Source organism: Ursus arctos, unplaced genomic scaffold (assembly GCF_023065955.2).
Source record: "Ursus arctos isolate Adak ecotype North America unplaced genomic scaffold, UrsArc2.0 scaffold_4, whole genome shotgun sequence".
Taxonomy (NCBI): domain Eukaryota; kingdom Metazoa; phylum Chordata; class Mammalia; order Carnivora; family Ursidae; genus Ursus; species Ursus arctos.
In genome coordinates, this window is record NW_026623056.1 from 82,959,700 (window position 1) to 82,987,508 (window position 27,809).

Sequence of the window (27,809 nt, forward strand, 5' to 3'; positions counted from 1 at the left end):
CAACTCTTTCCCCCCCTCTTCCTTTGTTATACTCACCCAGCAAAACTCGAGCCATAGTTGAGGCAGACATTTCTGTATCTGTTCCTGACTAGCTAACATTCCTGGTTCTGTCTTAAAAGCAGTGCAGACTTCAAATGGACACAAAGAAAGATTTTTCTTTGTAATACATTGTTGTAATATGCCTTTCTGTCTGAGTCAGACAACGAAGTAGCCAAGTCATATGTAAAGGTATATGAGATTTTAATAATGTAATCCGTGAACTCAAGTGTATAGATAAACTGGTAGAATTATGTACTCTGCAGAGACTAATCATCTGTTTCATCTATAAAACATTTATAAATAGCAATCATTAACCTGGCTACAATTAAAAAAAAAAAGACAACCTGAACAAATTCTTCAGGATAGTGATTTTACAGGGCACGTTCTCCAACCAGAGAAAAAGTTACATGACAAACCAAATTCAAAAGGCAAGCAACCCTTCCTAATTTAAATTCTTTAAAAAAGCCTTGACTACATGGGAATTAATGAGCAGCCACCTGAATCTCTGAATCAAAGAAGAGCTAAAATATGATATGTTATCTAAAAACTCTAAAAATTAATAAAAATTCTGATAGTTGCATATAAAAATATATGGTACACTGTTGTAAAGGTGTACTCAGAGAATAGTGTATAACTTCAAACCATTTGTAATTACAAAAGTTGTGATAGGAATAAATTATCCAACCTCAGAAATGATTAAACAAAACAAAACCCTAGCAAAACAAAGAATGTGGGGAGTAGGAATATTCAAAGAGAAAACTGTAATCAATAAATTAGAAAACTATAAAAACCAAAATGTAGGAATTATAAAGAAATTATAAAGAAAAGCCCAAGCCTGATTTTAAAAAGCAATACTAAATACACACACCCTACAACTTTAGATATAACCAGAGATAAGGAAGAGCCAAATTAATTATGAGAAGATGTTATATGGAACCCAGCAATAATACATACGAAATTCTACAGAAAATGTACTTTCTAGCTGACTTAAGAAGAGCCTCATGGCTCTTGACAAACCAGTAAGCAAAAAGAAGCCAGAAAGATATTAAAGAGGTAAGTAGAATTTTCATTAAAGATGTGAGAATGACCACAAAGTTATCAGTCTTTTCTCCCATTACCCAATGAAACCATGACAAAGGAAATGAAAGAGCCTTCAGCGTGTGAGGGATATCAATACATTTATCCAGTATCTTTAATCTGTGTCCTTGGTAAGTTTCCTCTCCCATACCATGAGACTGGTGTGTCATCTCTTCTCAAAGCCCTCATGTGTCCCCAACTAATAACTATATAACTCTTTGCTGAAAAGTTCAGCTCTTCACTCATGCTCATGTAAATCAAAAAAGAATCCTTCTTCCTATCTAAGATTAATCTAACAAGATGTAGACTGTATTCTCTTTCTTTAAGGACTTCACTCTATTGGCTATCCCCTCCGTCTCCTGGTTCCCATCAGCACACACACCTACTTTAGTAAGTTCCAACCTAGAACTTGCTTGGACATCTGGCTCCAGCTCCTTTTCTCTAGTCTCCTTCACAGCCGAACTTCATACATGTGTCTCTACTCGCTGCCAGCACGTCCTCATCTTCCATTCATTCCTCAGACCTCTTCAGTCTGACTTCTGTCTCCATGACTCTGCTAACACTCCTCTTTCAAGGCCATCAGATGACTTATTTCTTGCAAATCCAGAGGATGCTTCTGTGTTCATCTCATTTGACCTATCAACAGCCTTCAAACCAACTGACTCCACTCTCCTGCTTGAAACACTGTCCTCTCAGTGGTGTGCTGGAGCCGACTCATGTGGGCCTACAAGGGCTGATTATACAATCTCTTCTCAACTTCATGTCCGGTGATGTCACACTGTAGCTTGAAATTGGCCAAGGTAGGAGTATTTTACACCATGGAAATCAGCAAATGCCTCAGATCAGATCTCTTTTTCCTGTAGAGCTAGTTATTAAACATTTAACAGAATACCACTGCTTCAAAAACACCCCAGGCTCGTGTTATTTCCTTTTTCACTAACCTTGCCAGCCCTTTAGGGAATCTCCTGTAAGTAATCACTAAGTATTCAAGTGCTTTGTTGTTGTTGTTTTTTTAACTCTCTTGTTAGATGATTAAATTAAATCCTATGGCTTTAATTATTATCATGATAAGGATGTACAATTATCATGATAAGGATGCCAATATGGACCAGGCAGTTGAATTGAATGAAGTGAATTGAAGTTGAATTCAGCTAAATGGCAAAGAAGTAGTCTCCTTTGAGAAATTACTCCTGGCTTGCCCTAAAGCCCAAATAGACACTTGAATGCCTAACCATGGGATACCAAGTGACCATGTGGTCTAGCTGCCCTGATGAACTAAAGTTGTCTGATCTACTAAAATATAAAGTTGGGCATTCAAAACAGCCATCTAAAATTTAATGGAAGTAGTACATAAGTGATCGGATGCTAGCAGGCCTTGAAGACACCTGTGCTTTGCCTCTTGTACTCTTGATGCATTGCTACCTGTCCTTTGAAGCATACTTATGGTCTCTTGAGGTAGTCCCAAAGACCAATTGATTAAGGAAGAAAAAATTCAAGCCTGTTTACATATGGTTCTGCAGGATGTGCTGGCACCGCCTACAGTGGGCTTTGTAGCATTATAGCCCCAGTCAGGAGTGAACATGAAGGAAGCCAGGAAGGGAAATCCTTCCAGTTCATCTGGGTGCCTGCTTTGCCGGGGAAAAGCTTTCCCGGAAAAACAGATCTCTTCTGACTCATTATATAGTCACTAAGGGTTTGGCTTGATTTCCACTTTCAGGTGGGGTTCCTCAAGAAAATTAGCCTTGATGTCCTAAAGGCATCCATTTTATGTAATAAGTTAGCTTATCTTTTATGCATCTAGAATTAACTTATCTTGTATGCATCTAGGTATGGTCCATCTTAGGAGAATTAAGAAAATAGTCACTCAGATCACTTTCTATATTGTTTAATTCTCTTGAAAAGGCCAAAGTAAGAAAGGCTGGGGTGAACGGTCAGGAACTCGGAAGGAATTAGACAAGGTGATATGGGGCTGAGTGATATGAATAGACTCAGAATAAGCACAAGTAGAGAGATTCTTGTGTTTATGTAAATACTACAAAGTCTCCCCATCAAAAAGGATGCTCTCAATATTCCGGTGGATCAGATGACTCATTCTATGGATACCAGTCTACCTCTTTCTCTAGCTACTCCAGTGCTTACACAGTGGCCTTTTGAACAGAGTAGCCATGGGGTCAAGGATGAAGGTTTTGTATGGATTCATCAACATGTACTGCCTCTCACCAGAACTTATCTGTTTAGTGCCCAACCTGTCAACAGCAGAGACCAGTGTTGATCCCCCAATATGAAACATTCCCTGGGAGGACCAACCCTTTTCATTATACTAGACCTTTCCCATCATTAAGGGGAAGAAATTTGTCTTCACTGGATAAACGAGGTGTTTATTCTATACATTTTTTCTTCTCTGTCTGTGATGGTTAATTTTATGTGTCAGTTTGACTAGGCTAAGGGATGCCCAGATTGCTGGTAAAACATTATTTCTGGGTGTGTCTGTGAGGGTGTCTCCCATAGAGATAAGATCACCCTTCCCAGTGTGAGTGGGCGTCATCAAATCCGTGGAGGGCCCGATTGGAACAAAAAGAAGGGGAAAACGTGATGCACTCTCTCTGCTTGAGCTGGGACATCCATTTTCTCCTGCCTTTTATAGCTGTTGTTTTTCCCCATTCCGGGATCCAGTAAATATTGTACGTTACGTTCAGTTGTCATAGCTAGTTAGTCTCCTTTATTCTAGAACAGCACCATCACTCTCTTGCTTGCTTTTTTTTTAATCCAGTTTTCATGACATTGATATTTTTAAAGTTCATTCCAGCTTTTTGAGGCTTTTTTCCCATTTTTATTTTTGCAGAACGTGCCTTAATTTGGATTTGAATTAGATGTAGGCTTAACATATTTAACAAGAATACTACATAGGTGATGTTGTGCCTTCTCACTGTATTCTTTCTTGTGATAGTACAGACTCATGGAATCTTTTCAAATCAATATGCTGTAAACCATTCCTGTAATTGACCATGCTGATGCTCAGATGGTCCCTCTTAGGGCCGGTGGAATCCTATAATCTGGCTCCTGTATTTTTTTGGATATGTTCCCATCAACTTATTGAACTTTTCTTACTTTCTGTCACAATAAGATATTCCAGGCTCATCTTATACTTTTGCTGTCCTGATCCTCTGGAATCAGCCATTTCATCAAGGACCTATTTTGTTGTTGTTCTTGTCGCTTGTTTGTTTGTCTTAATGGGGAATGGTTTTGAGAAACCAAAATTTAGGTATTGGTGTGTTCTTTGCCACACAAGGGTGTCACTGCTTCTTGGGCCTCTCAGTGGATAAAGCTAAGTAATGTGAGTCTTAAAAATCATGAGTTTGTGATACCTTTAGTTCCAAACCCAGGATGCTGCTTTTCCTCCCCTTAGTTCATATTTCCTACTGTTAGAACTCTGGGTCCCCCAAAACCTTCGATATATTGACTCTTTTGCATAACCCTATAATACACACAAAACGGGCACCTGAGTGGCTCAGTCGGTTAAGTGTCTGCCTTCAGCTCAGGTCATGATCTCCAGGTCCTGGGATCAAGTTCCCTGCTCAGCGGGGAGTCTGCTTCTCCCTCTCCCTCAGCCCCTCCCCCCTGCTCAGGTGTGCCATCTCTCTCTTTCTCTTTCTCTCAAAAAAATAAAATCTTAAAAAAAAATACACACAAAATAGTTTCAGAATTGTGCCAGTACTACTAACAACAACAAGCCTACTAAGTAAAATTCATAATTTATTTGCAGTTCTTAAAACTAATATTGGTTTATATCTTTTGCTTAAAAAAGTTTAAAATAAACATGTGCTTAAAAATTTGTTAAATAAACGTGACAAAATGTTTCCATTCATCAATTCTGGATGACAATCCCATGATTATTAGTTATATTATTCATTCTTTTCTTTTTAAAACTCTTTATTGAAGTATAATGTGATTTGTAAAAAGTGCATTTTTTCTAGGTGAATGGCTAGATGAATTTCTACTAGTTGGCATATGTGCATTTGTGGGGGAAGGTGCTTATGGTAGATCCAAAGTAGAATTGGCTTCTAGCTTGTATGTGTTTTAAGACACATTCCTAAATTGTACTTAAAAGTGGCTGTGCCAGTTTATTATCCCACCAACATTATATGAGAATATCTATTTACCTATAAGTGAGACAAAACTTGGTATTAAGTAGCTTTTTTTGCTAGTTGAATAGATGAAAAATCAGTGTCCCATTGCATTGTTATTAGTTCTCTTAGTAGAGGTAATTTTTAATTCAGTTATTGGCTATTTGAGTGTCATCTCATGTGAATTGCCTGTTTATTTACTTCCCTGTTTTTAAATAGGTTGTTAATCTTTTTCTTTCCCATATTTTAGAGTTGTTTGTAGTTTCATTTTAGTATTTTCCAACGTAACATTACAATGTTGGTTAGGAGGTCAGGCTGTAGCTTTAAGTCCTAAGCACTTGTTCCAGCATTTGTTTATATAAAAATACTGTTACTGGGTTTTCCCTATTACAAAAGCGATTGTATGTTTATTCAAAAAAGTTTAGGAAATCAAGATACTCAGGAAGGAGAAAATGAAGATCAGTTTTAATATCATCACCCAGATACAGCACCATTAATATTTTAGTGTGTATCCTTTTAATCTTTTTTTCCCTCTGCATACCATTTATTAAATTTCTTTTCCCATGGACTTGTGATTTTATTCTTAACATGTGCTGATTTTTTTAAATGGGGGATCTGTTTTTGAGCTGTTCTTACCACTTTATTTATTCGTGCGTGTGGTGATGTGCCTGTATCATTTAAATTGGTGAGGCTTTGTGATACACTGTGCTCTCTGCAGAGCCAGCCCCCCCCCTCCCCCGGGCTTTCCTGGAGGCTACATCAGGTAGCCTGATGACACTTGTGTGTCATTCTGAGTCGTGAGTTGTGACTACGGACTCTGCTAAATTTAAAATGCATTAAAAATGTGAACAGAGGGGCGCCTGGGTGGCACAGCGGTTAAGCATCTGCCTTCGGCTCAGGGCGTGATCCCGGCGTTATGGGATTGAGCCCCACATCAGGCTCCTCTGCTATGAGCCTGCTTCTTCCTCTCCCACTCCCCATGCTTGTGTTCCCTCTCTCGCTGGCTGTCTCTATCTCTGTCAAATAAATAAATAAAATCTTAAAAAAAAATGTGAACAGAAAAAGGGCTCAGCATAAAACAACTTTTTGTTTTCATGTCATTTTTCATGTAACAAATCAGATTAGATTTACAAATGTCCTCCTGTAGATTCTGGAGAAAAAGAGCCTGAAGTTATTAGTGAGCAACTCTGGGAAATGGAAATTGATTGCCCAACTCCCATTTTTAATTTAAGGTGTGTAAAATGCTGTTAATATCTGGGAAACAAACTGAGGGTTGTAGAAAGGGAGGTGGGATGGGGGGATGGGGTAACTGGGTGATGGGCATTAAGGAGGGCATGTGATGTGATGAGCACTGGGTGTTATGCGCAACTGATGAATCATTGAACATAATATCAAAACTAATGATGTACTGTGTGTTGTCTAATGGAATTTAAATTTTTAAAAATGCCGTTAATAGCTTTTCTGGATTCTTTTGTTCTTCCTTCCTTTCAGGAGCCCTTCATAGGTTCACTCAAGAGTTTTAATCCCTAACTTTTTTTTCTCATAAGGACTTAGATTCCTCACTCCCCCACCCCCAATCTCCCATCTAAGGGCTTTTAGGATCCTGACTCTAGATGTTGAAGAGCGAGCTACAGCATGGGAGTGGAAGGCACATTTCCTAAAAATCCCACCTGTAGCTCTGAAAAATGAGGCAATGAGGCAACATCAGTATTGCAAGTGGGGGCGTCTGGGTGGCTCAGTCCGTTGGGAGTCCAACTCTTGATTTCAGCTCAGGTCATGATCCCAGGGTCCTGAGATCAAGCCCAGTTGTGGGCTCCATGCCCAGCAGGGAGTCTGCTTAAGATTCTCTCTCTGCCTCTCCCTCTGCCCCTTCCCCCCACCCCCTGGTGAGAGCATATTAAAAAAAACAAAGATAATCCTCAAAACTCACCACTTCTTCATTATTCTACTGTATTTTACTATTATTTATGCTCTTGAGATTATTTGTGCCTGTTGCATCTATGGGTAGAAATGCTATCTAATCTAATCACATCCTACTGTGCATCTTTGCTCAACTCCGTTTAGTGGCTTCTCTTGGTAGCTTGAAATTGGTTATGATGTCAGTATTTACACCACTAACATTGGAAAACACTACATACCAGGGTTTGATTTGTTGTTTTCTTGAGTGTGCTGGAGAAAGTGTTAACAATGCAGATTAAACTTAAGTGTATCATTTCAATAGCCTTAACATTCTGAATAGTCCTCCAAGTTAAGGAAACATTCCTCCAGTATTTGAAAAATATTATTTGATTCAGCAAAGAATTTGCTTACATCATTGACTAGCAAATGACATTCCCACAAAAATCTTTGTTACTTTTCCTCTTACTCCTGATGTAAATAAAAATATCAGCCAATATTCATGCCAGAACTACATTCACACATCGATCACAACCCTAGGTTAGCTTTGGATATAAGAATTTGCCAAAAATCACCTAAAGCATTCTTTGGGAATTAATTATGTACATAGAATTTATAATAAAGAATAGAGTGTATTTTATTATCATTTTGTAAATTGTGTGATATACATCCTTAATATCAGCAAAATTTATAATGAACATATATATGTACTTTTTTTTTGTTTTTTTTGGAGAGCTGGTGGTTAAACTTTTACCAGCACATCACTGTTCAGAGGTGACAAATGGCTAGCCCCAAGCTTAAGGGGACCACTGACATTTGACCACACAGTGTTACTGAAGGCAACAAACAAAAAGGCAAAATAGTGTGCCAACATTTATAAATTGTGAGTTTTCACCCAAAAACCTGGAATTCCTAATTTTCTCGAAGGATGGGATCTGGCCCCATTGTACTCTCCCACAGTGACACTCAGCTAGTGCTGAGCTGCTGTGGACCCTTCAGGTGGGGCATATACTCTCAGTTTTCCACTATCCCCACTCGTCCCTGCTGTCCCCCCAACCCTCACCATCCACTGAACACCAAGTGCCATTTCTCCCCATGTATGTGCTGTGGATTTTTCTCTGTTCCTTATTTATCCTCTGTCAGTGCAACCTGAACCACATTTTCAGGCCAGAAATAAATCAGGCAAGCTTGATTTATTACTGAATTAACTTTCCTCTTCTATTGATTTAAGTCCCATTGATCTACAATTATATCTTACAAGAATCACTTACAACATCTGTGAAAGGGCTTTGAAACTAGTCAAAGCCACCAAATGGAAGATAATGCATATTAAGATGCTCATAATTTCTGAATCATTTAATTTTATACTTTATTAATAAAAATCCATTAAAATTCAGTTTTTTACATTTTCAGTAACTAATGACAGTAAATGTATTTATTATTCGTCCTTTCACTTATATGTTTCTTGCCTTCCCTTTTCCAAATCCTTTTTTTTCCTTGTCTTTTTCTCTCACTTTAAACTTACCTCTCAAATACAATGTCAGTAATGAGGTCATTGCATTATTCTATTAAAATTCATACTTTGGTCTTAGTTTTGGCCTAATTTAAACACTGACATTATGGACTCATGCTAATTAGCCTGAACGACCAAATCCCCCACCAATTAAGCAAATGTCGATAATTTCAGGTTATTTCAGTTACCCTATGTTAAGGATAAGAGAAAAATGTGGTGAATGTGATCTGAAATCATCAACCCTAAGACATCCTGTTACTTTATAATAAAACTCTTTCTTACCATTATGACATTATAAATGCAATTATGTTTCTATTTCCTTGCACTCTCAGTTTGGTCATTTGTATCATAATTGCCATGGATTCTTTACATCATTGTATCTCAGTGGTAAATTGAGTCTGTGAGGAAGATTTTTCTTTGTACACTGAGGTCTGTTTCCTTTTTTTTTTTTTTTAATATGTTGCCTTGGTTCCTTTTGTCATCACACCTAAGACCATTTTGTGTCAACCATGTCATACAAAGTGTCTTAACTTTCCAGAATTAAACATCTGAGTGGACTGAGCCCTGAAAGTTCCTTTGTTAATTATCTTTTAGTCATTTGAGCATTTTTGTCCATAACATTATAAATGAGTCTTATATTCCCAGGCTAGCCCCTGGTGGCGTTAAATGCAGTTCTAATGGTATTAATCCAAATTCTTATTTCTGGAGCAGAAGGAGGAAGGGGAGGGAGAGGATGAGGAAAATGGGAGGAGAAAGGTGAAGTGGTATGGTGGGGACAAAGAAGAAATCAAAGAAAGAAACAATGAAAGAGAAGGGATACAAGAGAGAAACTCCCTGGGTTTAGGCCTTGCTCTAAGCAAAAATTTTGAGATATATGCCATTGATTTTTATGTCCTCTGGTTTTCATTCCTGTATCACACGACTTGAACCCCAGTGCTCTCATTTGGTCCTAGGGTCCCACCCTAACCCGACCTCTTCCACTCTTGAAACTCCCCTTTCTCAGCACATATATTCTTAGCAAGTATCAGTCTAAGAGATATTTGGAAACTATATTGGAAAATATCAGTCTAAGAGAACCTAATCATTGTGTGGAACTCACGGTCCCGAAGCCTCTGAAATCTAGCCATCTCTTCTTAGGGGAATTCCAGTCAATGTAACAAAATGAAACAGAAAAAAAAAAATGCAGGCAGTATTTGGAAGGAAGATGCCTTTCCTGGGGGTCGTCTCCTGTGCTGAGTTCCGCTCAGCAGTCCATGGTGTGCCCTGCTTTCTCCATTTCTGATCTGACATTTCTCCACAGACTCCCAGGAGCACAGACCCGGCCTCTGGCTGCTCTCAAGACCTTCTGGACTCAGGTCATTTTGTTTGGTTGGTTGGTTTTGGTTTTTTTGAGTTTTTGTTTCTTTCTTTTTCTTTTGTTTTTGGAAACAGCTCCCATGGTTGGACAGAGAGCAGAGCAGAGAGGGCTGGTGTATGTGTGTGGCTCTGTGGCGAATGGGGGCTGGGCGGACAGGTGAAGTTGTAGGTAAGGATCCCCCTGGCCTCATTCCCAGATTCCCTGTTCAAGCTATCCATAGTTTGCCAAAGTTCCCATGGCTGGCATCCGTTACAATGTTAGTAAATGAACGTGACGACGTAGCTTTTGTTGCTTAAAATTGGGAAGGTTTCAAAGTAAGAGAAGTAAGGAAAATTGTTGGCAATGCTGGCAACGTTTTCAATACTGTATGCTTTTAAGGATGATTTCCTGTTGAAAAGTGCCATATCTAAGAATGAGACGTACATACATCTGGGGAACCACACGGGCTGCTCTCTGGGTTCACTTTCCCCGCCACTGTAGATGAGTAAGCTCTGCTCTGGGGACGGGCGCCTGGCCTCCGTGTTGACGCGAAGCCTCTTCAGACCGCAGATGGCCAGGTACTCCGTGGGGAGAGTGCTGGTACCACACAGAGAAAGCTTCAGGTCCCGCACCAGCGTGAAGTTCAACAGGAGGCCCAGCGCCCATGCATCCGTGAACCAGATGGTCAGATGGTCACTGTAGCTGGTTTGCTCGAGTGCCAAAGGCAGGACGGTTTGGCAGCTGCACAGCAAGTTGGCCAAACTGTAGTCACAGTCCTGGACGTCTGCAGAGCAGCTGCAGTTCCGAATGGTGTTTTCCTTCATGAAAATCAGTGTGCTGTTCTTCTGCCCCCTTGAGAAGCAGTGGAGCGCAAGGATGCCCAGCGCGCTGGCCAGGAGGAGCCTGTGCCCAGAGGGTGGTACCATTCTGGTCTCAGCACGTGCCGCCAAGTGAGTGTGGCCCCGTCGTGAGCCCGTTCATCGGAACTCACCTGGAAGAGAAAGATGCAACTTGCTTATCACAGGCTCTCATTAAAAATCCACAGCTTGTGGGGCACCTGGCCGGCTCAGTCGGTAGAGCCCTTGACCCTTGATCTCGGGCTCCTGAGGTTGAGCCCCACGTTGGGTGTCGAGATTACTCAAGAAATACGCAGCTGATAGAAAAGGAGCCCCCGAAAGAACCCATGGTAACCTTTTCTTCCTCGTGGTTCTACCAAAGGCAGGCAATGTGTAGGAGCCCAAGTGCAGAAATGATCTTTTCTCAGAGCCTCGTGAGAGGCAGCAGCCCACCTGCTCCTCTGAGGTGTAAGACTCCCTGGGACGTCTGCTGACAGACTAACACACCAACAGCGAGCACGACGGGGAGCCTGACGTGAGACCCGGCGCACCCGGCTGTCTGTGGGCCGGGATCTGTGGGGCTTTGAGTGTGCACATTCTCCAAACACCGTCTTCCTTGTACTGAGTACCTGGCAGCCCCTGAAACACGCGCATTCCCTCCTCCCTCTCAGTGTCTGACTTTCTGGAATTCAGGAGACAAACAGTTCCATGTTGGATTCAGCTCCCCAGGCACTACCTGTTAAACAACATAGCATGAATACCAGCAAAACATTTAGTTAATGAGAAACTTGAATTTCTAACTAGACAAACACCCCCCATCATATTAATCTGTTTGTAGGTCCGTTGATACATTCCTGCCCTCCTACAAATGTATTAGAGTAGCTTGTAAGTGTGTTCACAGTGAAAATGCTAATCACACACCAGTTCATCCCCGTGAACTTGCGGATCTGCTCCTTCCCCAGAACAAATGTTCTAAATAGATTTTATCAAATAGCTTAGTATAGGGCTCCAAAACTAAGCAATATATCAGCAGTGATCAATGATCTTAATAAGGTAGGAGTGTATGCATAGTTTAAGGAGCAATGCCAATGTCCAATCTGGAGGAAAATGCCCCAGGTACCTGGCATATAGTAGATGCATGGTTTCCTTTTATGATGAGCTTGGGCTGAGACACAGCTTATGAAGTAGGGTGCCAGGTTTCAGTCTTGCAAAAATAATTACATTTCCCTCGAGTTAGCTGATGACGGACCAGAAGATGCAGGGTACCATTCAGTTCATCTGAATTGACCAAAGAGACAGTTCAGTTCATCTGCATGTACAGAGCACCATGGGTATGGCAAAATACTTGTAATAAGACCTCTGACTTGGAGAGTGCAGGGCTAGTGACAGGACCCCCACAGGAAGTGCTGGGCAGGGATAGATGCGTTAGTCTGAGGAGGTGAACATGTGTCCAAAGAGGACGGTGACCACAGGAAAGAAGCGAGGCTGACATGCACCACTTAGGGTTCAAGGTGAGGCCACGAGGTGGCAAAGCAAGGCAAAGAGAAGACCAAGGAAGGCAAAGGTAAAAATGCTGGGGTCAGGTGGACAGGCAGAGAGCCCAAGTTCATCAGTGGGTGACTGGAGTGCAGGGAGACTAACCTGAAGCTCAACCAAGTCAACTTGAACAGAAGGTGAGACAGCCATCATAGCTTCATTCATTCAGCAAATGTTTACTGGGCATTCACTAGGTGGCAGGCACTTCGCTAGCCCTGAGGGCATAGCCCAAAGACAATGAGCTTCTGGAACTTGGGTTTTAAGGGACTTGATTCTGCTTCCAGGCCTACATGTAAGGACCAAGGGGCTGCAGCTGGGGGAGGGGGGCAGGAGCAAAGGCAGGAATCGGGTAGGGTTCAGCATGGGCCATGTGCCAAGGCCAAGCAGAAGAAACAAAGATGAACAAGATGTGTACCCTTGCCTTCCAAGGGCTTATAAGCAGAAGAGGAGGACAAATAAAGCTGAACTGAGGAAGGCCCTATTGAACATACCAATGGTTATAGAAACATAGCAGAGAGATAAAGTCCATTTGGGGGACTGAATAAGGTGTTTTATAGTGTTTTGTGTTTGTTTTGAAGTTGGCACAGCATTTTCTGAAGGGATGTATTCGTTGGTTCATTTTGTAATAAAAGAAAGAGCTTTGAGAAATGCATAGAGCCAGAATTCTTCCTGAACACGAGATTTAACAGTTTTAAATGGTTTTAAAATGTGGTGACTACCCCACTTAGTAAGGAGCAGTGACTAAGTTATTAATTGCAAGCTAATATTAGACGATCAGTTGTCCTAGATTCCACTGGAGGTTTCTAGGTCTTCATGCCCCAGTAACCCTTTCATCCCAGGACTAAGAAAGCTGTCATCAATGCCACTGGCTTGCTCTGATCCCAGCCTGGAGGGGAAAAGGGAGGCAGAAAAGGATCTATCCATCAGCTTGGAACCTGGTGAGAAAAGTGTCTTCTTCATTCTTCCAGATGCTGGTACCATTCAGAGGCATGCACGGAAGAAGAAAAGAGGTAGGAAGGGAAACGGACATTGATTTCCCGAAAGGAGTGGGGCTGGAGATCATAAAAGGGATTTGTGAGCCACCTCCCTGCCGCCTGCAGTCAAGGCCCTGTCTGGACCTCAGGGTGTCCCCTCCCTGCCTTCTGGATGTCAGGGAGCTTGAAGGCTGCAACAAGGAGGCCAGATGCATGAAGTCTCATGATGGGGTACAGGGTGGGACAAATATCCCTGGTAACAAGCTTATGGGGTTTCCAAAAAGATGCTAGTTGGACATTTTTCTCCTTCGGTTTTACCCTGGACTTCTTTCTTTAGATTTGTTGAACGTGGATTGCAAATCACCTTCATTTCACTGTGTATTTATTCGTCCGTGGGCAGATTCCAGCCTGTCCTAAGGAGAATGGGCACAGATACATCACACTGTCCCTGCCCCTAGCTTTGCCCCTGACCGACGTGGGGAAGGAAACTGTTTTTCCTCTGGGGGGTTGCTCATCTTGTTAGAAGGGAAATCATGATCCACTGGTGACCATCTTGTCTCCAGAAGGGGTGAGCTTGCCTGACAATGAAGCCAACACAGAGAAGAACAGACACGAAATGGAGAGATATTCCTAATAACCTTTTTTTGAGCACTGGGATCAAGCCATGCCTGACATCCTTCCTTGATTTTTGAAATATGTGAACCAGGTTTGTTTTTGTTTTTCCTACTCAAGCCAGTCTGAATTGGATTTCTATAACAAGCAGTGAAAAGAGTACACTGACATTTGGTAAACTGTCTTATTTTCATTCATTCAATAAACCTTTGTTGAATCCTTGCTATGTGCTAGGCACTTTCCCAGAAACTGAGAATAAAGTCAATAAGAGCTCCCTCAAGGGGTTCTACCCCAGTGAAAGAGACACTTGAATCAATAATCACAGTATGATGTGATAATCACTATAATAACATTTTGTATAGGGTATTAAGTCTACACCTAACTTTGCCTGGAAATGGAAGATATCAGGATAAGCTTCATGGAAGAGGTAGTATCTGAGGAAGGCAGTAGTTCTTGAGTGAGAAAAAGAAGAGAAAAAGTTATCTATGTAATTAACATAGGGTGCTCAGAATTCGAAAAACCCAAAAGTAGGATGGAGAGATTGATGGGCTGTGGGGATGGTAGTGGGACAGGGTAGGGTGGAATGTTCTGACTTGCCCTGACACATCATTTTCTCAGCATCCCAGCTTTTTGTCTGCTCTATCATTAGGATTTGCCTCCTATGTCCTAAGATGAGCCCCCTCCCCACCCTCACGATGGGCAGGGGCCTAGCAAGGGGCAGGGGCAATGTGACGGATGTGCTATTCTGCTTATGTTGTGCTGGTATCTGCCCACAAATGAAATATTACATAGTGAAGCTAGGGCAAAGTTTGGTTCCTCCCTTACATTGCAACATAGTGCCTTTAAGGAGCCATGGGGGTGGGGACGGTGTGCTCTGCTCCACGTGGTCATACAGGACCTCCCTTGCTCTATTATCTCCCGGGCCTTTGGATCCTCTGCATAATTTTCTGTTCACATTTCATCGGCCAGAACTCAGGCACGTGGCACCCCCTCCCAGCAAGCTGCTTGGAAATGAAGTCCAACACCGTGACAAGGGGGGAGAGGACGGCATGGGTATTAGTAGGCACTAGAGATTTCTGACATGCCTAGGTTGGAAGACATAATAAATGGCTTTATGCAATCATGACAGTCAGGTGGTGTCAATCCACCCAAATTTCTCTGGAAAGATGCAAGAAAACCATGTATGATCATTAAATCTTGGAGCCTTTAAAGCACCGAACATGTTGATAAACCAGAGCAACCATTTAGAATCAGTTCCACTGTTAGTTTTTTATTGCCACCAAAGGAATCTTGACAGCAATTAGCTGCATGAAAGCAAAGATTTCTGAATTGAGCAGAGAAAGACACCAGTGACTTCAAAACAAATTCCACACAGATTCCTTCTCAATCTAGGATTACACCCAACGTTTAGATAATGTTTATACTTGGCTCCAAAAGGAATGTTTCAAACTGCCCCAGTTCTGTTTATAAGAAGATATTACTAGTAAGGAGATAGTGTGTCTGTTGGTGGGAGGATACCATTTGGACCATTTGCCCAAAACAGATTTGAAGTGTCTTCACTATGATGTTTTGAACTCTGTAGTCTCCACACAAAAGAGAAAAAATATAACTGTGTAACAATATAGTGGAATTCCCCAAATTCTAACAGCAATTACAAACTAAGTGATTTCAAATTTTTAATTCAGAAGTGAGTTTAATTTGAAATTAGAAGGGATTTTTTTTTTTTTAATTTTAAAGGTGGAAAGGCACTTAGGGAAAAGACTCAGTTGAAGAAGCTGGGGAAATAAGACCAGAAACGAAGGAGATGCTCTGGCAAGAAGCAGATGGTCTGAAAGACAAATCTGAATGCAGACACGGGAGGAAAGGCAGAAGACAGCCAGTGTCTGGGCGCCCCAAGAAACCCACTTTGAAGCCAGGACTTGGGGAGCTGGGCTGGGCTGTCTCTCACAAATTCAGTTCTCAAAGTGTGTTTCTGCCAAACTCCTTGAAGATTCTGAGGGGGCGAAAATGAGAGAAATTCCAGAAAAGGAGACAATTTGGAATTTGGGGTGTATCCCATAAAGTGAGAGCCATGCCTCACTCTGAAGGTCCCAAGTGTTGCTAACCCTGAGAGCAGTAGGATGGCCTTGCTCACCCCAGGGGTCTAAAGGGTTGCCCCAGGAACTCAGCATGCACTCTGGGAACAAACAAGTAGGCAACTAATTATAGGGCCAGGTGATTGGTGAGTGCTTATTAAAGACACAGAGCAAGTGTTGGGTGGAAGGATCAGGAACGACTCCCAAAGGGGGTGCTGTTAGGGCCAGGCATGGGAAGAGGGAAGGGAAGGGGCTGCAGATAGAAGGTCACTTGAAAACTAATAATGTACTGTTTGGTGACTAACATAATAAAAAAAAAAAAAAAGAAGAAGGAAGAAGGTCACTTGAGCAAAATCTCAGAGACTAGAGTGCTTGGCGCATCGGGAGGCCCATGAGGCTGGAGTGTGGGCAGGGCAGGGGTAGACAGGACCTTGCCAGACAAGCTCAGGGGTTTAGTCTCCAAACCCTTCTGATCCTCATCCCATCAATAAAAACTGTAAAAAAAAAAAAAAAAAAAAAAAAAAAAAAAAAAAAAAAAAGAACAAAACCCTCCCTAATAGATGTAAACTTTTCTTTATAAAAAAAATTATAGGGGCGCCTGGGTGGCACAGTGGTTAAGCATCTGCCTTCAGCTCAGGGCGTGATCCCGGCGTTCTGGGATCGAGCCCCACATCAGGCTCCTCCGCTAGGAGCCTGCTTCTTCCTCTCCCACTCCCCCTGCTTGTGTTCCCTCTCTCGCTGGCTGTCTCTATCTCTGTCGAATAAATAAATAAAATCTTTAAAAAAAATTATAAATTCCATATTTATATATTATCTTCATTGTATGCAACACACTAGAATTTTTAAAATTTGAGATGGATGAAAGTTGGAGGACCTTAAGCACTTGCCCACTGGCCTGGCTTGTGCACACTCTTGGATGCAAACACTCCTTAGGAGACCCCTGAAAAAGGCAAAAAGGAGGCACTGAAGGTTTGTAAGCCGGGCAGACCTGTTTAGTTCTGGGTATAAGGAAGGCCATTTAGGCACCGGGCAGATATGAAATTGAAGTAGAGACAGAGAGAGCACCATGAGTTCTAGTAAGAGGAAATTTTTCTTTTGTATTTTCTTTGAAGGTTTACCTCTCTCCATTTGCTGACTCCTCCATGCTCCAGGCTCTCCAGATAAAGCTGTTTCAGTATCTGGAATCTGGGGGTGGGTGGAGTGGACCAAGAGAGGAGGATCTGGGAGGTAGGGATGAGGACACCTGCCTGAACTCCTGGGGAGGAACAGGTGGTGTAGGAAGCAAGAGATCCCGAGTGGGCAGCACTGGAAAAGCATTTGGTTTTGTTCTTAGCATCCCACCATGGCTTGCCTGGGACTCCACTCCTGAAGACGCCCACTCTGTCCCTGACTGCCCTCAGAAAGGCAGAGATCATTGTCCAAGTCAAGAGCGCCTTGGTGGTTTCATTAGGCTGGTGGCGAGACCAGCTGCTTTCAAGACAAGTGATAGGCAAGATTATGAAGTAGGTACAGTAGCTTTCCCGTCCCCAGGGTTCCCTTGCTGTGCTTCCTCTTAATTCCTTGGTCAGGGCTCATCCAGATGCCTGGTGCTAAAAGCCCACTCTCATATAGGGCTCTAATGGCACTTGGGTGAGCCTTCAAATGGATTTAAATAAACCCCCCTTCTTGCCCAAGGGTATTTGTACTTAAGCCTTATCCCTACGTGGCCCTTGTTAGGGGGAAGGCGAGGATTAAATAAGAAGTAGGGGAGAAGTGTGGGATGGGGACTCCTCTCGAGGACCCCAGAACCGAGAGATCTCCTGTTCGCAGGTCCAGTGCCCACTCGTCGGCTGTGCCATCACCCTTCCCAGGCAGGCCAAGGAGGAAGTGCCAGCTACCCTGCATTATGTGGATGAGATGCTCACGGGGACCCTTTAGGCAAAGGAACTTGAGAAGCTCTTTGAGAAGAAGGATCTTGGGCATTTTTCTTTTCTTTGGCTCTGTCCCACAAACACACCGCGGGAGTCAGGTTACAGATAAAACACTACGAAAGATGATATTTAAAAGAGGAGGGATAGCTTTGTTGTTTAATATTTCAAAGCTTACAATGTTGAAAGTTACGTTGATTTGGGTCTCTCCTCAATGTTTACTTAACTGTGATAAGTGTTGTCTTTTCTCTCTTCTTCACATTCCTCAATGGCACACCCCCATCCCTGGTATGAGCCACAGAATTTTCACATGCCCTCCCGAGTGTCTGCCTCTGGAGACACCGCCTTGTGCACTCTCTGTTGATGACTCAATGACTTCCCTGTCATTGAGCTTGACACGGTGCACTGTGAGAGGCTCAAAGTGGAATTTGCTGTGATTCTGAGGCGATCAGGATCTTGCTGGATTTATATAGTAGGAGCTAAGCTGTTTGCTATCATCTGATTTATTTCCTCATCCAGAAAACGAAGAAACCAAAGTTCATGTCTCCATGAGATGGCATTTAGGCAAAATTAGCATCAAGCCTCCAATTTGGGTCTCAAGAGGACATTTAGAAATTTAAAGTATTTCTACGATGGTTAATGTTCAACTCACTGTACATTGTGGGCTACTCAGAAATGACTTTCTGAGCCATTTCTCTCAATATGGCACGGGGATGACAATTCCTACCACACTAGGATATAAAACTGAGTACAGCAGGATGCTTGTGGACATATATATAATCTATTGTGCTATTCATGAGTACTTTACTACTAGTAAGTATACTGTGATGTACATAGTATTATAGTACTATTTGTTAGCTGTGATATTTTGGAATGTCAGAATTTGAAACAAAGATGCCTCTTTACACCATTTTTCCCGTAACAAACAACTCTGATTTGCAAATGTTCTTCTGTAATTCTGGGGAACGGGAAGCCTTGACATCATTAGTGAGCAAATCTGGTAAATGGAAATAAGTGTCCAGTTCCCATTTCTACTAATTCTACACATTCTAATTGAAATGTGTGTAAAATGTTTAAAGGAGCATCAGGGTATGGACTATCATCAAAACTCTTTCTGGTCTCTTCTTTTCCCTGCTAGATGCCTGGAGGTGCATGTCCTAATCCCTAGAACCTATAAATGTTGTCTTACAGACCAAGAGGGTTTCTGCAGATGCGATGATGTTAAGGATCTTGAGAAGGGGAGATCCCGGCTTATCTGGGTGAGCCCCGTGTAATCGCAAGGGTCTTTCTAAGAGGAAAGCGGGAGGAGACAGAGAAGAAAAAGGCAACGTGGCAACAGAAGCAAGGATCAGAGCGATAGGGCTACAGGCTGAGGAATGCCAGCCGCCTCTAGGCGCTGGAAGAGACAAGGAACGGATCATCCCCTGGAGCCTCCAGAAGGAGCGAGCTGTGTCAACACCTTGACCTCAGCACAGTCAGCCTGCCCTTGGACTCTGACCTCCAGAAGTGGAAGAGAATGGATTTCTTTTGTTCTAAGTCACCACGTTTATAGAAATGTGTTGTGTAGCGATAGGAAACTAAGACAGAGGTTAGAAGGAAACAGCAGAACACCCACATCCAACCACCGTTTGGACCAGACGCACTAGCAACTCTGTTTACAGCCCTACAGTATTTGCTGGCTGTGTCTTACTCCCCTTACTAGCCTGGGTCATAAATAAACTCTTGGGGTAACTAGATCCTCCACTCCATTACTCGTTTTCTGAACTACCAAGCTCAAAACTGTCCAGAGTAGTCATGCTGTATTGGACCCAGCCCAGCCTAAACAGATGGATCTAGACACATCTCATGAATTCAGAGGGGGCCCTGTAACCAGTGGTTATTTGCATGTGTGGAACTGTCAAGGAAAAAAGAAGGAAGCGTGAAGATGTGTGAAAGCCTGGGGCAGGGATGAGTGGAGGGACAGGATGGCACCCGTCTCTTCTCAGCCCGGACTAATTAATGCCTTGGGAGCCGTAGGCAGAGGCTGCTTGGACTGCTCTCAAGAACTCTGAGAGGTGGGGCACAAGTGGCCCCTCTCTGGCTGACAAAGTGTGACACTGAGCTGGGGACAGAGTCATTCTCCCCACTTCTGCACTAAGCGCAGGACAGCTCTGGCACAATGAGAAGGAGGGGCAGGGAGCCCCATCTGGCCCTTCCAGGAGGACAGACTGGTGATGCCTCTGGTCACTGCTCTCCAGGCAGTGAATCAATGGGGAGCCCCATGGCTAAGGCAAGGGACAGCCAACATTCAGTGCTGGTTGGAGACAGAATCTAGTGAAAGGATAATTTCCGAGCACAGGTAAGACATTCCTGGGGACTCTATTATGTAGAAACTGTGGTAGGAAAGAGGCAAAGGCCTGTATCAGGTAGGTGGAAGCACAAACCAGCAAAATACAAGACGTTAATGTTCACTTAACCTTATTTGTGCCCACTGGCTGGTGAAGCCAGGATTTCTTCAAGGACAAATGGATGACTGCTTTGAGAGTAAATGTATTTAAGAATGGAAATGAGCTAATGTGCTCGGAAGCTTCTAGACTAAGATGACAAAGGACCAACTTGAACCAAATGAAAAGCAGACATTTTTGTGTTTTGAAAGCATTGAGCTCCACTGGGTACTAATTTCACCCACGAATTTGCTAACTGGATGCTGGACCCCTTGCTGGTGGTACACTGGGTAAGTCAGGTTTCTGATGCGACAAAACCCTGGTCTTTTTGTTGACTGTGTTTCCCCCAGTCCTTAGCACAGGGCTTGAGGCATTCCATAAATATTGATATTATCCAGGTGAATCTCTACATTAGCTAAGTCAAAGATGCATATTCCTGATCCTTCTCTTCCTCTTTTACCTCTCACCTCCCAGAATTGTGGAGTGTATCATGTCACCAAATCGGCAAGCAAAATTCATCTTCTTTAGAAGGAATTTTGGCGTTTGGCCCAGCCACGACAAAGGAAACGTATTGAGACTTTGTGTATGGGTGAGAGGATGGGAAATATGAACTCGACATCCTAAGCCCTGCCTGTGGGTTCCCGTGGAAGCCATTGAGTGACATCTGGCAAAAATCCCATTAGGCATCCCCCAACCTCTGTGGCTTTGCCAATGAGCGCCATTTAGGTCTGCAGTTGCCTTGGAACTTCCCTGTAACTCTCGTGGGGACACAAAGCGAAACATGCTCACCTGGAATGGGGACCAGGAGCCCCAAGTCAGGACCCCAGATCCCCGTCCTTCCACCTCTCTGCACACACCCACCCAGGCCTTCCAGGAAGAGTGAGCAGAGTTAGAAAATATTGATCTCACAGATATTTGAGAGCATTAGAAGCCATTGCCCTAATTGCTCTCGGTTGAGGGATTATAACAGCCCCCACTGCAGACTTCCCTACAACCGAACATTTAAGTGTCCAATTTTGTAAAACTAGCCCAGAACAGATTTGCTCAAATTACTGGGCCTGTATTACATGAGTGTGAGGTTGCCAAGGAAAATGAGTCAGAGTAATCCCTTTGCTAAGAGATGAAAGAGAGAGAGAAAAAAAAAAAGCTCGCAAACCTTTAATATTTTAATTACCTGCTTCCAGAACAATAAAAAGGAGTAAGATCTTCCGCTTAGTGTTGTACGTTATTACACTCCCATAAAGTACCTTGAACTATTTCCCTGCGATGTAAGCCTTAAGCTTTTTCCTTTCATCTGTATTCAACTATTCCAATGTTTCTATGTTAGAAAAGTAAGCATTCAATTTTCCTTTAGTGGTTTTAGTTACAAATATTGGGCCCAAAAACAATTTAAACCTTGATGCTTTCTTTTCTTTTCTTTTCTTTTTTTTAAGACTTATTTATTTTAGTGGAGAGAGAATCCCAAGCAGACTCTGAGCCAAGTGCGGAGCCGGACTCGAGGCTTGATCCCACAATCCTGACATCACGACTAGAGCAGAAACCAAGAGTCGTCCACTCAACTGACTGAGCCACACAGGTGCCCCAAACCTTAATGTCTTCTTGAAAGATTTGTAAGGGTCTTTAAATGCCTCCTGGGAACAAGGACTAAGGGTAATGTGGGATCCTGGAACAGAAATGGGACATTCTAAGGAAATCCAAATAAAATGTGGACATTAATAATAATAATGTCCTGATATTAGTTCATTAATTGTAACAAGTATATTTGGCATACTAACGTGAGACGTAACAATTAGGGAGACAGGGTGTGGGGCACGTGGAAGTCTCTGTGCTATCTGCACAATTTTTCTAAGACTAAAACTATCCTGAAATAAGTGTTGTTGTTGTTTAAACCATGCCTCCTGATCTCATTGACTCCTTGAAGATTATTTTTGTGGCAACAGCAGAGCTCCAGCAGATCATCTGGGCATCACAATTTGGGCCAAACTGCGTACCCATGATATGGTGTCTAGACGTGACTCCAAATGAATTCTTTAGCCCTTCTGGCCACAAGAAGATTCTGGCTTTCTTAATGGCCTTGGAGGGAAGGCAACTTGGAGATGCAAACAGAAAGTGATACTTTTATGGAAAATGAATTAAAACTGGAAGGGAGAGGCATCAGGAAGTATTGTTAGGAGAAGTCCTGAAAAGGCTTGTGGGTGTGTGTGTGTGAGAGAGAGAGAGAGAGAGAGACCTCCCCTACGTGGCTTACGTTGCTCCCTATGTCTAGGAGTGTTTTCTATTTCTCAGCTGCTGAGAAACCGGCCTCATCTCTTAAACCATCTTTAGATCCCACCTCTTTCATGAAACTTTCATAGCGAGGGGATGGATGGTCGTTTCTGCCTGCCTCAAACCTGTTTCTCTTACCGGGCTACACCAGTCTACTGTAAAAGAAATGAAAAGCAAGCAATTCTAAGCAGAGAGCCCATACATGTCTGTGTTAGATCTGTAAGCCATCCCAGTCAGGCTTCTGTTAGGATCACCCCATGAAAACCATTCTCATCAGCTTTCCAGTGACTCCCACCCTCCAACACGCCCAAATCCAGTGGTTAATGTGCTGGTCTCATTTTGCTTGACTTCTCACCAGCCCGCGACTTGGTGGCCTACGCTCTCCTTCTTGAGCAAAGAACTTTCTGTTCTTCCCTGACACCACATTCTCCAGTTTTTCCTTGCGACCTCAGTGGCCACTCTTTCTCTGTCTCTTTGGCTGGTGTCCCCTCTTCTTCCTTGTCATCGTTGGCAGCCCCTGGCTCAGTGCCTGGCTCTCTTCTCTGTGGACATCCACTCCTTTGCTGATTGGCATGCCAACCTACGAACTTCAAAGTTGTCTATATGCTGATGACAAACCAGCTCCCAAACTCTTCCCTGAGCTTCATGCTCGTATATCCAGCATCTTACATGATAGCTCAACTTGATAGAATATCCAAGACACCTCAAACCTAACTTGCCAAATACACAACTCTTGATTCTCAGGAGAGTTCAGACTGCTGGGTAGAGAAGACATGTTATTGTATCAACATTTTATTGCATCGACACTTACTGCTCCTCGGCCCTGTGTTCCCAGATGTAAACTAGCTAAATATAGAAACAGTGATAACAGACAATGTACTTCCAAATAAGAAGTGTGGGAGATACATGGTGTTGAAAGTTGACTGATGTTAGGAACTATGGCTATGTTTTATTGATTAATTTTGTGCCAGGTACTCTTCAAAGTATTTTAACATGTTCTATATCATTTAACCTTTGCAATCATAGTAAAGGTAGATATTATGACCCCATTTTTAATATCAGAAGATGGAGACACACAGAGGTTAAATAGCTTGCCCAAGGCCACAGAGCCTATAAGACACAGCTAAGATTTGAACTCGGGCAGCCAAATATCTAGGGAGTCATGGTGGGAATTACAGTATTATTTTCCAGTCCAGGCTCATGTTTCTACTCAAATGCCTCATATTCTATCACTAGACCCTGTGTTCTTTAACATAAAGGGTGTATAGGAACCTCATGCTAGAGAAATAGGAAACAAAATGAATGAAACGAGTTCCAGGAGACACACATATTTCAGAAACACTTTTTAAAATGAACATTTAGGGGCTTCTGGGTGGCTTGGTCGGTTAAGCGTCTGCATTTGGCTCAGGTCATGATCTCAGGGTCCTAAGATCAAGCCCCATGTCGGGCTCCCTGCTCTGCTGGGGGGGAGGGGCTGCTCTCCCTCTGCCATCCCCCCTTTCTCTCTGTCTCTCATGAATAAATAAATAAAATTTTTAAAAAATGAGCATTTAGGGGCGGCTGGGTGGTTCAGTCAGTTAAGTGCCTTCAGCTCAGGTCATGATCCCAGAGCCGCCTGTCGGTCTTCCTACTCAGTGGGGAGTCTGCTTCTCCCTGTCCCACTGCTGAGGTCCCTGGTTGTGCACTCATACATGCTCCCTGTGTGTCAAATAAATAAAATCCTTTTTTTTAAAGATTTTTTTATTTATTTATGTGACAGAGAGACAGCCAGCGAGAGAGGGAACATAGCAGGGGAGTGGGAGAGGAAGAAGCAGGCTCCCAGCAGAGGAGCCCGACGTGGGACTCGATCTCAGAACGCCGGGATCACGCCCTGAGCCGAAGGCAGACGCTTAACGACTGCGCCACCCAGGCGCCCCAAAAATAAATAAAATCTTAAAAAAAAAGAAAAAAGAACATTTAGAAATTAGATTTAAAAATAAGGACATCAGTTGAAAGCGGCTTCTGCATGTGGGACACAAACTATCTCAGAGAGCGGGCCAATGGGAAGACTTAACTGAAATACGTGCTACTGCACCTCTCTCCTTGACAGACGGCCTCGCGAGAATTAGTTAACCAATGACTGCAAGCCCCGCAAGCTTTCCCTTGCATGACTTGGTCTGTGCTCAGCTAACCAGATCATTGGTGTTCACACCGCCCGGTGTGGCACATTCACCCATGTCTGTGCCCTTGATCGTACACCCATGGAGCCATGTGGCTTGTCTGTTCCTCCCACGGACACAGAGAAACGACCTACTGGATACTGGATTTTAAAAGTTGATTGTATACCAGCTTTAAGCAACACAAATATTAGTAGGGAAGAGAAAATTGGGAAATCCAAGTCAGCTGTGGAAAAGCACTCTTTTCCATAAATACTTTATTGACATGGTTATTTTCAGAAAATGCCCAATTTCTGTAAAAAAATTCTAATGAGAATATTTTTTTTCTGTCAAACATATTGCATTATTTGGACCAAAAACAAGTTAAAAACTTCCCAAAGATCACTGTTTTCATTAAAAATTTTTTCGAACAAATGAAGCTGGATATTTTTGGTAGTTTTTAAAGACAGAATATTATGCACGACTCTTCTGAAACATTTCCTCTCCTCAGTTCACACCAATGCACTTACTGCTTAAAAAAAAAAACTGTCCAAAAACATGCTTATTAAACAATAAAATTAATGCAGAACTGTGTAAGGACTACCGGTTTTAACTAAGAAATCCCCATCCTCTTGCCCTTGACTACAGTATTTATCAGATTTTTTTCACTTTTAAATAAAAGGACACATTTTTTAAGAAGTTAACCAAGCCACGTGTTAACGCTCATCTAAACATACTTTCTTCTTATCGTTCCATGTTTTCCACTGAGCAGTGTGTAAAAAAGCAATAAATGTAATGCTGTTAGAGCAGAGGAACAGTATCAGCTGATGTTTTGAGAGTTCCCAGTTTTCTCTGTTTGGGATCACGATAAGGCAAAGAGGTCATCTCTTGTATGTAATTATGACTTCGCATTGACAACAGACAGGGAAGTAGAGCCAAATATTTCAAATAGAAATGAGAAGCCCAGGTTCCACAGAGATGTGTGTTATATAATATTAGCCTACGTGAGTTTATCTGCTTAGAGACTAAATGAGAAGACCATTTCATTCTTTGCTGAAGGCACTGAAAACATTTCCTTTTAAAGGCAGAATCTCAGTACAGAGCAATTCATGTGCCTGAAAGCCTTAAAAATTATATATATATACGTATATATATATATAGTTTCATGGTGAACGTTACCCGTTAAGTGTACATTATGTTCAGGAAATGTAAATTCTGCAAGAAGAAAAAGCACCCACCGCAGCTCTTCACATGGTCACCGAACTCGCCTGCCAGCCAGCAGAAATTCTGAAGCTAAGAAAAACTGTCCTGCTAGACATGCTTTTCAAAAAAGAACCGAGAAAGTACTTACGTCTCAGAGTTCCACCGTGAGGCTCTCTTTTCCACGCCGCAGACCTCTGTCTGATTCTTCACTCTGGCTTGACAGCTGGTTTAATCTGCAAGGCAGGATGGAATGCGTGGTCTTGCACTTGGCTGTTCTTTTCCATTTTCAGAGGGCCAGTGGCTCCGGTCATTCCCATGGCAACCAGGAGGAAGCTGCCGGCCCACCGGCTTCATTAACCACACAGCAGGACAGAACCTGCCTGGGTGAGCGCTGGCCACTCTTCAGGGGTTCAACAGTGGAAAGTTTCCAGAAGAAACCAGGCAGGGTGCTGCTGTATGCTGACCCTGAAGGGCCGACAGTAAGGGAAGAAGTTCTACTTTAGTGGGATATCAAATGGGCTAAGGGTAGAGCATGGAGATTCCTAGATGCTTTTGCTTTTGTGATTTCTTCCATTCTTTTGGGCCTGATGGATTGTTATGTATGCAAATGCCTGAGCTAGGGTAAAAACTGGCCTCTTGTGGTTGAGAAAATGAACTCATTTCAACTCCAAAGATGTCTGTTCTCTCTCTCTCTCTCTCTCTTTTTTTCCTGTTCACTTTTTAAAATGTCTAGAGCCACAAAGCAAATACATATGTAAAAAACATTCTGTATACTTTAACTGATGAGGGGCCAGTAAATACTGGAGAAATCAGATGGTTGGTGGTGATGGAGGAACATATCACTAATTAAAAACACAAGGGAAACTAAAGCAATTGATTTCTAATTACCTGGATCTAGATTATCCAATATTTTAAAGAAGAGAGTCCCTCGTTGGAAAATTCATTTATTAATTATTCATCTAGTGAACGTTTACCACATGCATGAGCTATGCCAAGAGCTTTAAGGGACAACGGGCATAAATGTCATAGTTCTAGTCTTCAAGGAAGTTATAGTATGGAAGGGGTGGATATATCAGTTGATCATGAGAAATGTTTGAAGGGAAGTAAAAGAAAATACAAGGGAGTTACAGGGAAGGTGGAGCTACATGTTGGCAGAGAGATGGGAGATGTCTTTGTAGAGGGTAGCATTTGATCTGGGCCTTCAAGGATGGCTAGGATTTGAGTGGTCAGATAAAAGGGAAAAGGGCAATAATCCCTCATGGACGGAGTCTTTGGCCAACGGAGGATGTGAGCTGATGGATGAAGCCTTCCTCCTTTCTCACCCCATTCAGTCCTGACACCCAGGTCATCCGGTGTCTTAGATGGTCCACGGGACCAAGCAACTCAAGCAACTAAGAATGTTGCTAGAGCAAAGGTTTGGAGATGGGAGAGTACGAAGCCTATTCAGCTCTTTGAAAGCCAGTGACTCATAGTCAGAAGCAAGGGAATTGCGAATGCAGAGAGTCCACTATTCCCAGCATTTAGGTTTAGCAAAGCAAACATATACATTCTACCATATAAGAATAGCAGAACATGGACTTTGGTTCAAATCTTGATTCCACTACCTTCTTGAATGTTATTGTTCAAAATTCATGTGCCTCGGTTTCCTAACCTATAAATGGGATAGCGATACTTTATTGAAAGGTTGAAGTAGGGATTCAGTGAGATGATATATGTGGACAGGACCCTGAGGATGGAGGAAGTAAAGCCGACCAAGCATACACCAGCTGTCCCAGCTTTCCAGAGCAACTGTGGCTCATACAGGAGTTACACACACTGAACTTTCTATTCCAGTGCCTTTCTCTCTTGCCTGCCTCTG

General features: G+C 42.7%; 1 protein-coding gene and 1 long non-coding RNA gene across 9 annotated transcripts in view; one reads left to right on the top strand and one right to left on the bottom strand.

Moving 5' to 3' along the window:
* The window catches only part of LOC123001112 (uncharacterized), a 61,428-nt gene that overhangs the window by 7,650 nt on the left and 25,969 nt on the right, over positions 1-27,809 (top strand). For 3 of the 5 annotated variants that reach the window (XR_008957265.1, XR_008957268.1, XR_008957266.1), the window contains 4 exons: positions 9,950-10,004; positions 13,326-20,638; positions 21,782-21,924; positions 24,373-25,183. This is a non-coding gene — a long non-coding RNA (uncharacterized LOC123001112). Of the gene's footprint in view, positions 1-9,949; positions 10,018-13,325; positions 20,639-21,781; positions 21,925-24,372; positions 25,184-27,809 lie in introns of those variants that run through there. The other 2 variants (XR_008957267.1, XR_006409678.2) reach the window with 2 other exon arrangements.
* Positions 220-26,332, bottom strand: CUNH21orf62 (chromosome unknown C21orf62 homolog). Of its 4 annotated transcripts, XM_057306581.1 has the most exons (4): positions 26,100-26,332; positions 11,942-12,099; positions 11,275-11,557; positions 220-10,976 (listed from the first exon to the last, which is right to left on the bottom strand). In XM_057306581.1, the coding sequence occupies exon 4, from the start codon at positions 10,909-10,911 to the stop codon at positions 10,264-10,266; it is 648 nt and encodes a 215-aa protein (XP_057162564.1). In that variant the 5' UTR covers positions 10,912-10,976; positions 11,275-11,557; positions 11,942-12,099; positions 26,100-26,332; the 3' UTR covers positions 220-10,263. The 4 variants fall into 4 exon arrangements, with proteins under 4 accessions (XP_057162564.1, XP_057162563.1, XP_057162562.1 ...); XM_057306580.1 differs by having other exon boundaries at positions 220-11,557; XM_057306579.1 differs by lacking the exons at positions 11,275-11,557; positions 11,942-12,099 and having other exon boundaries at positions 26,100-26,331.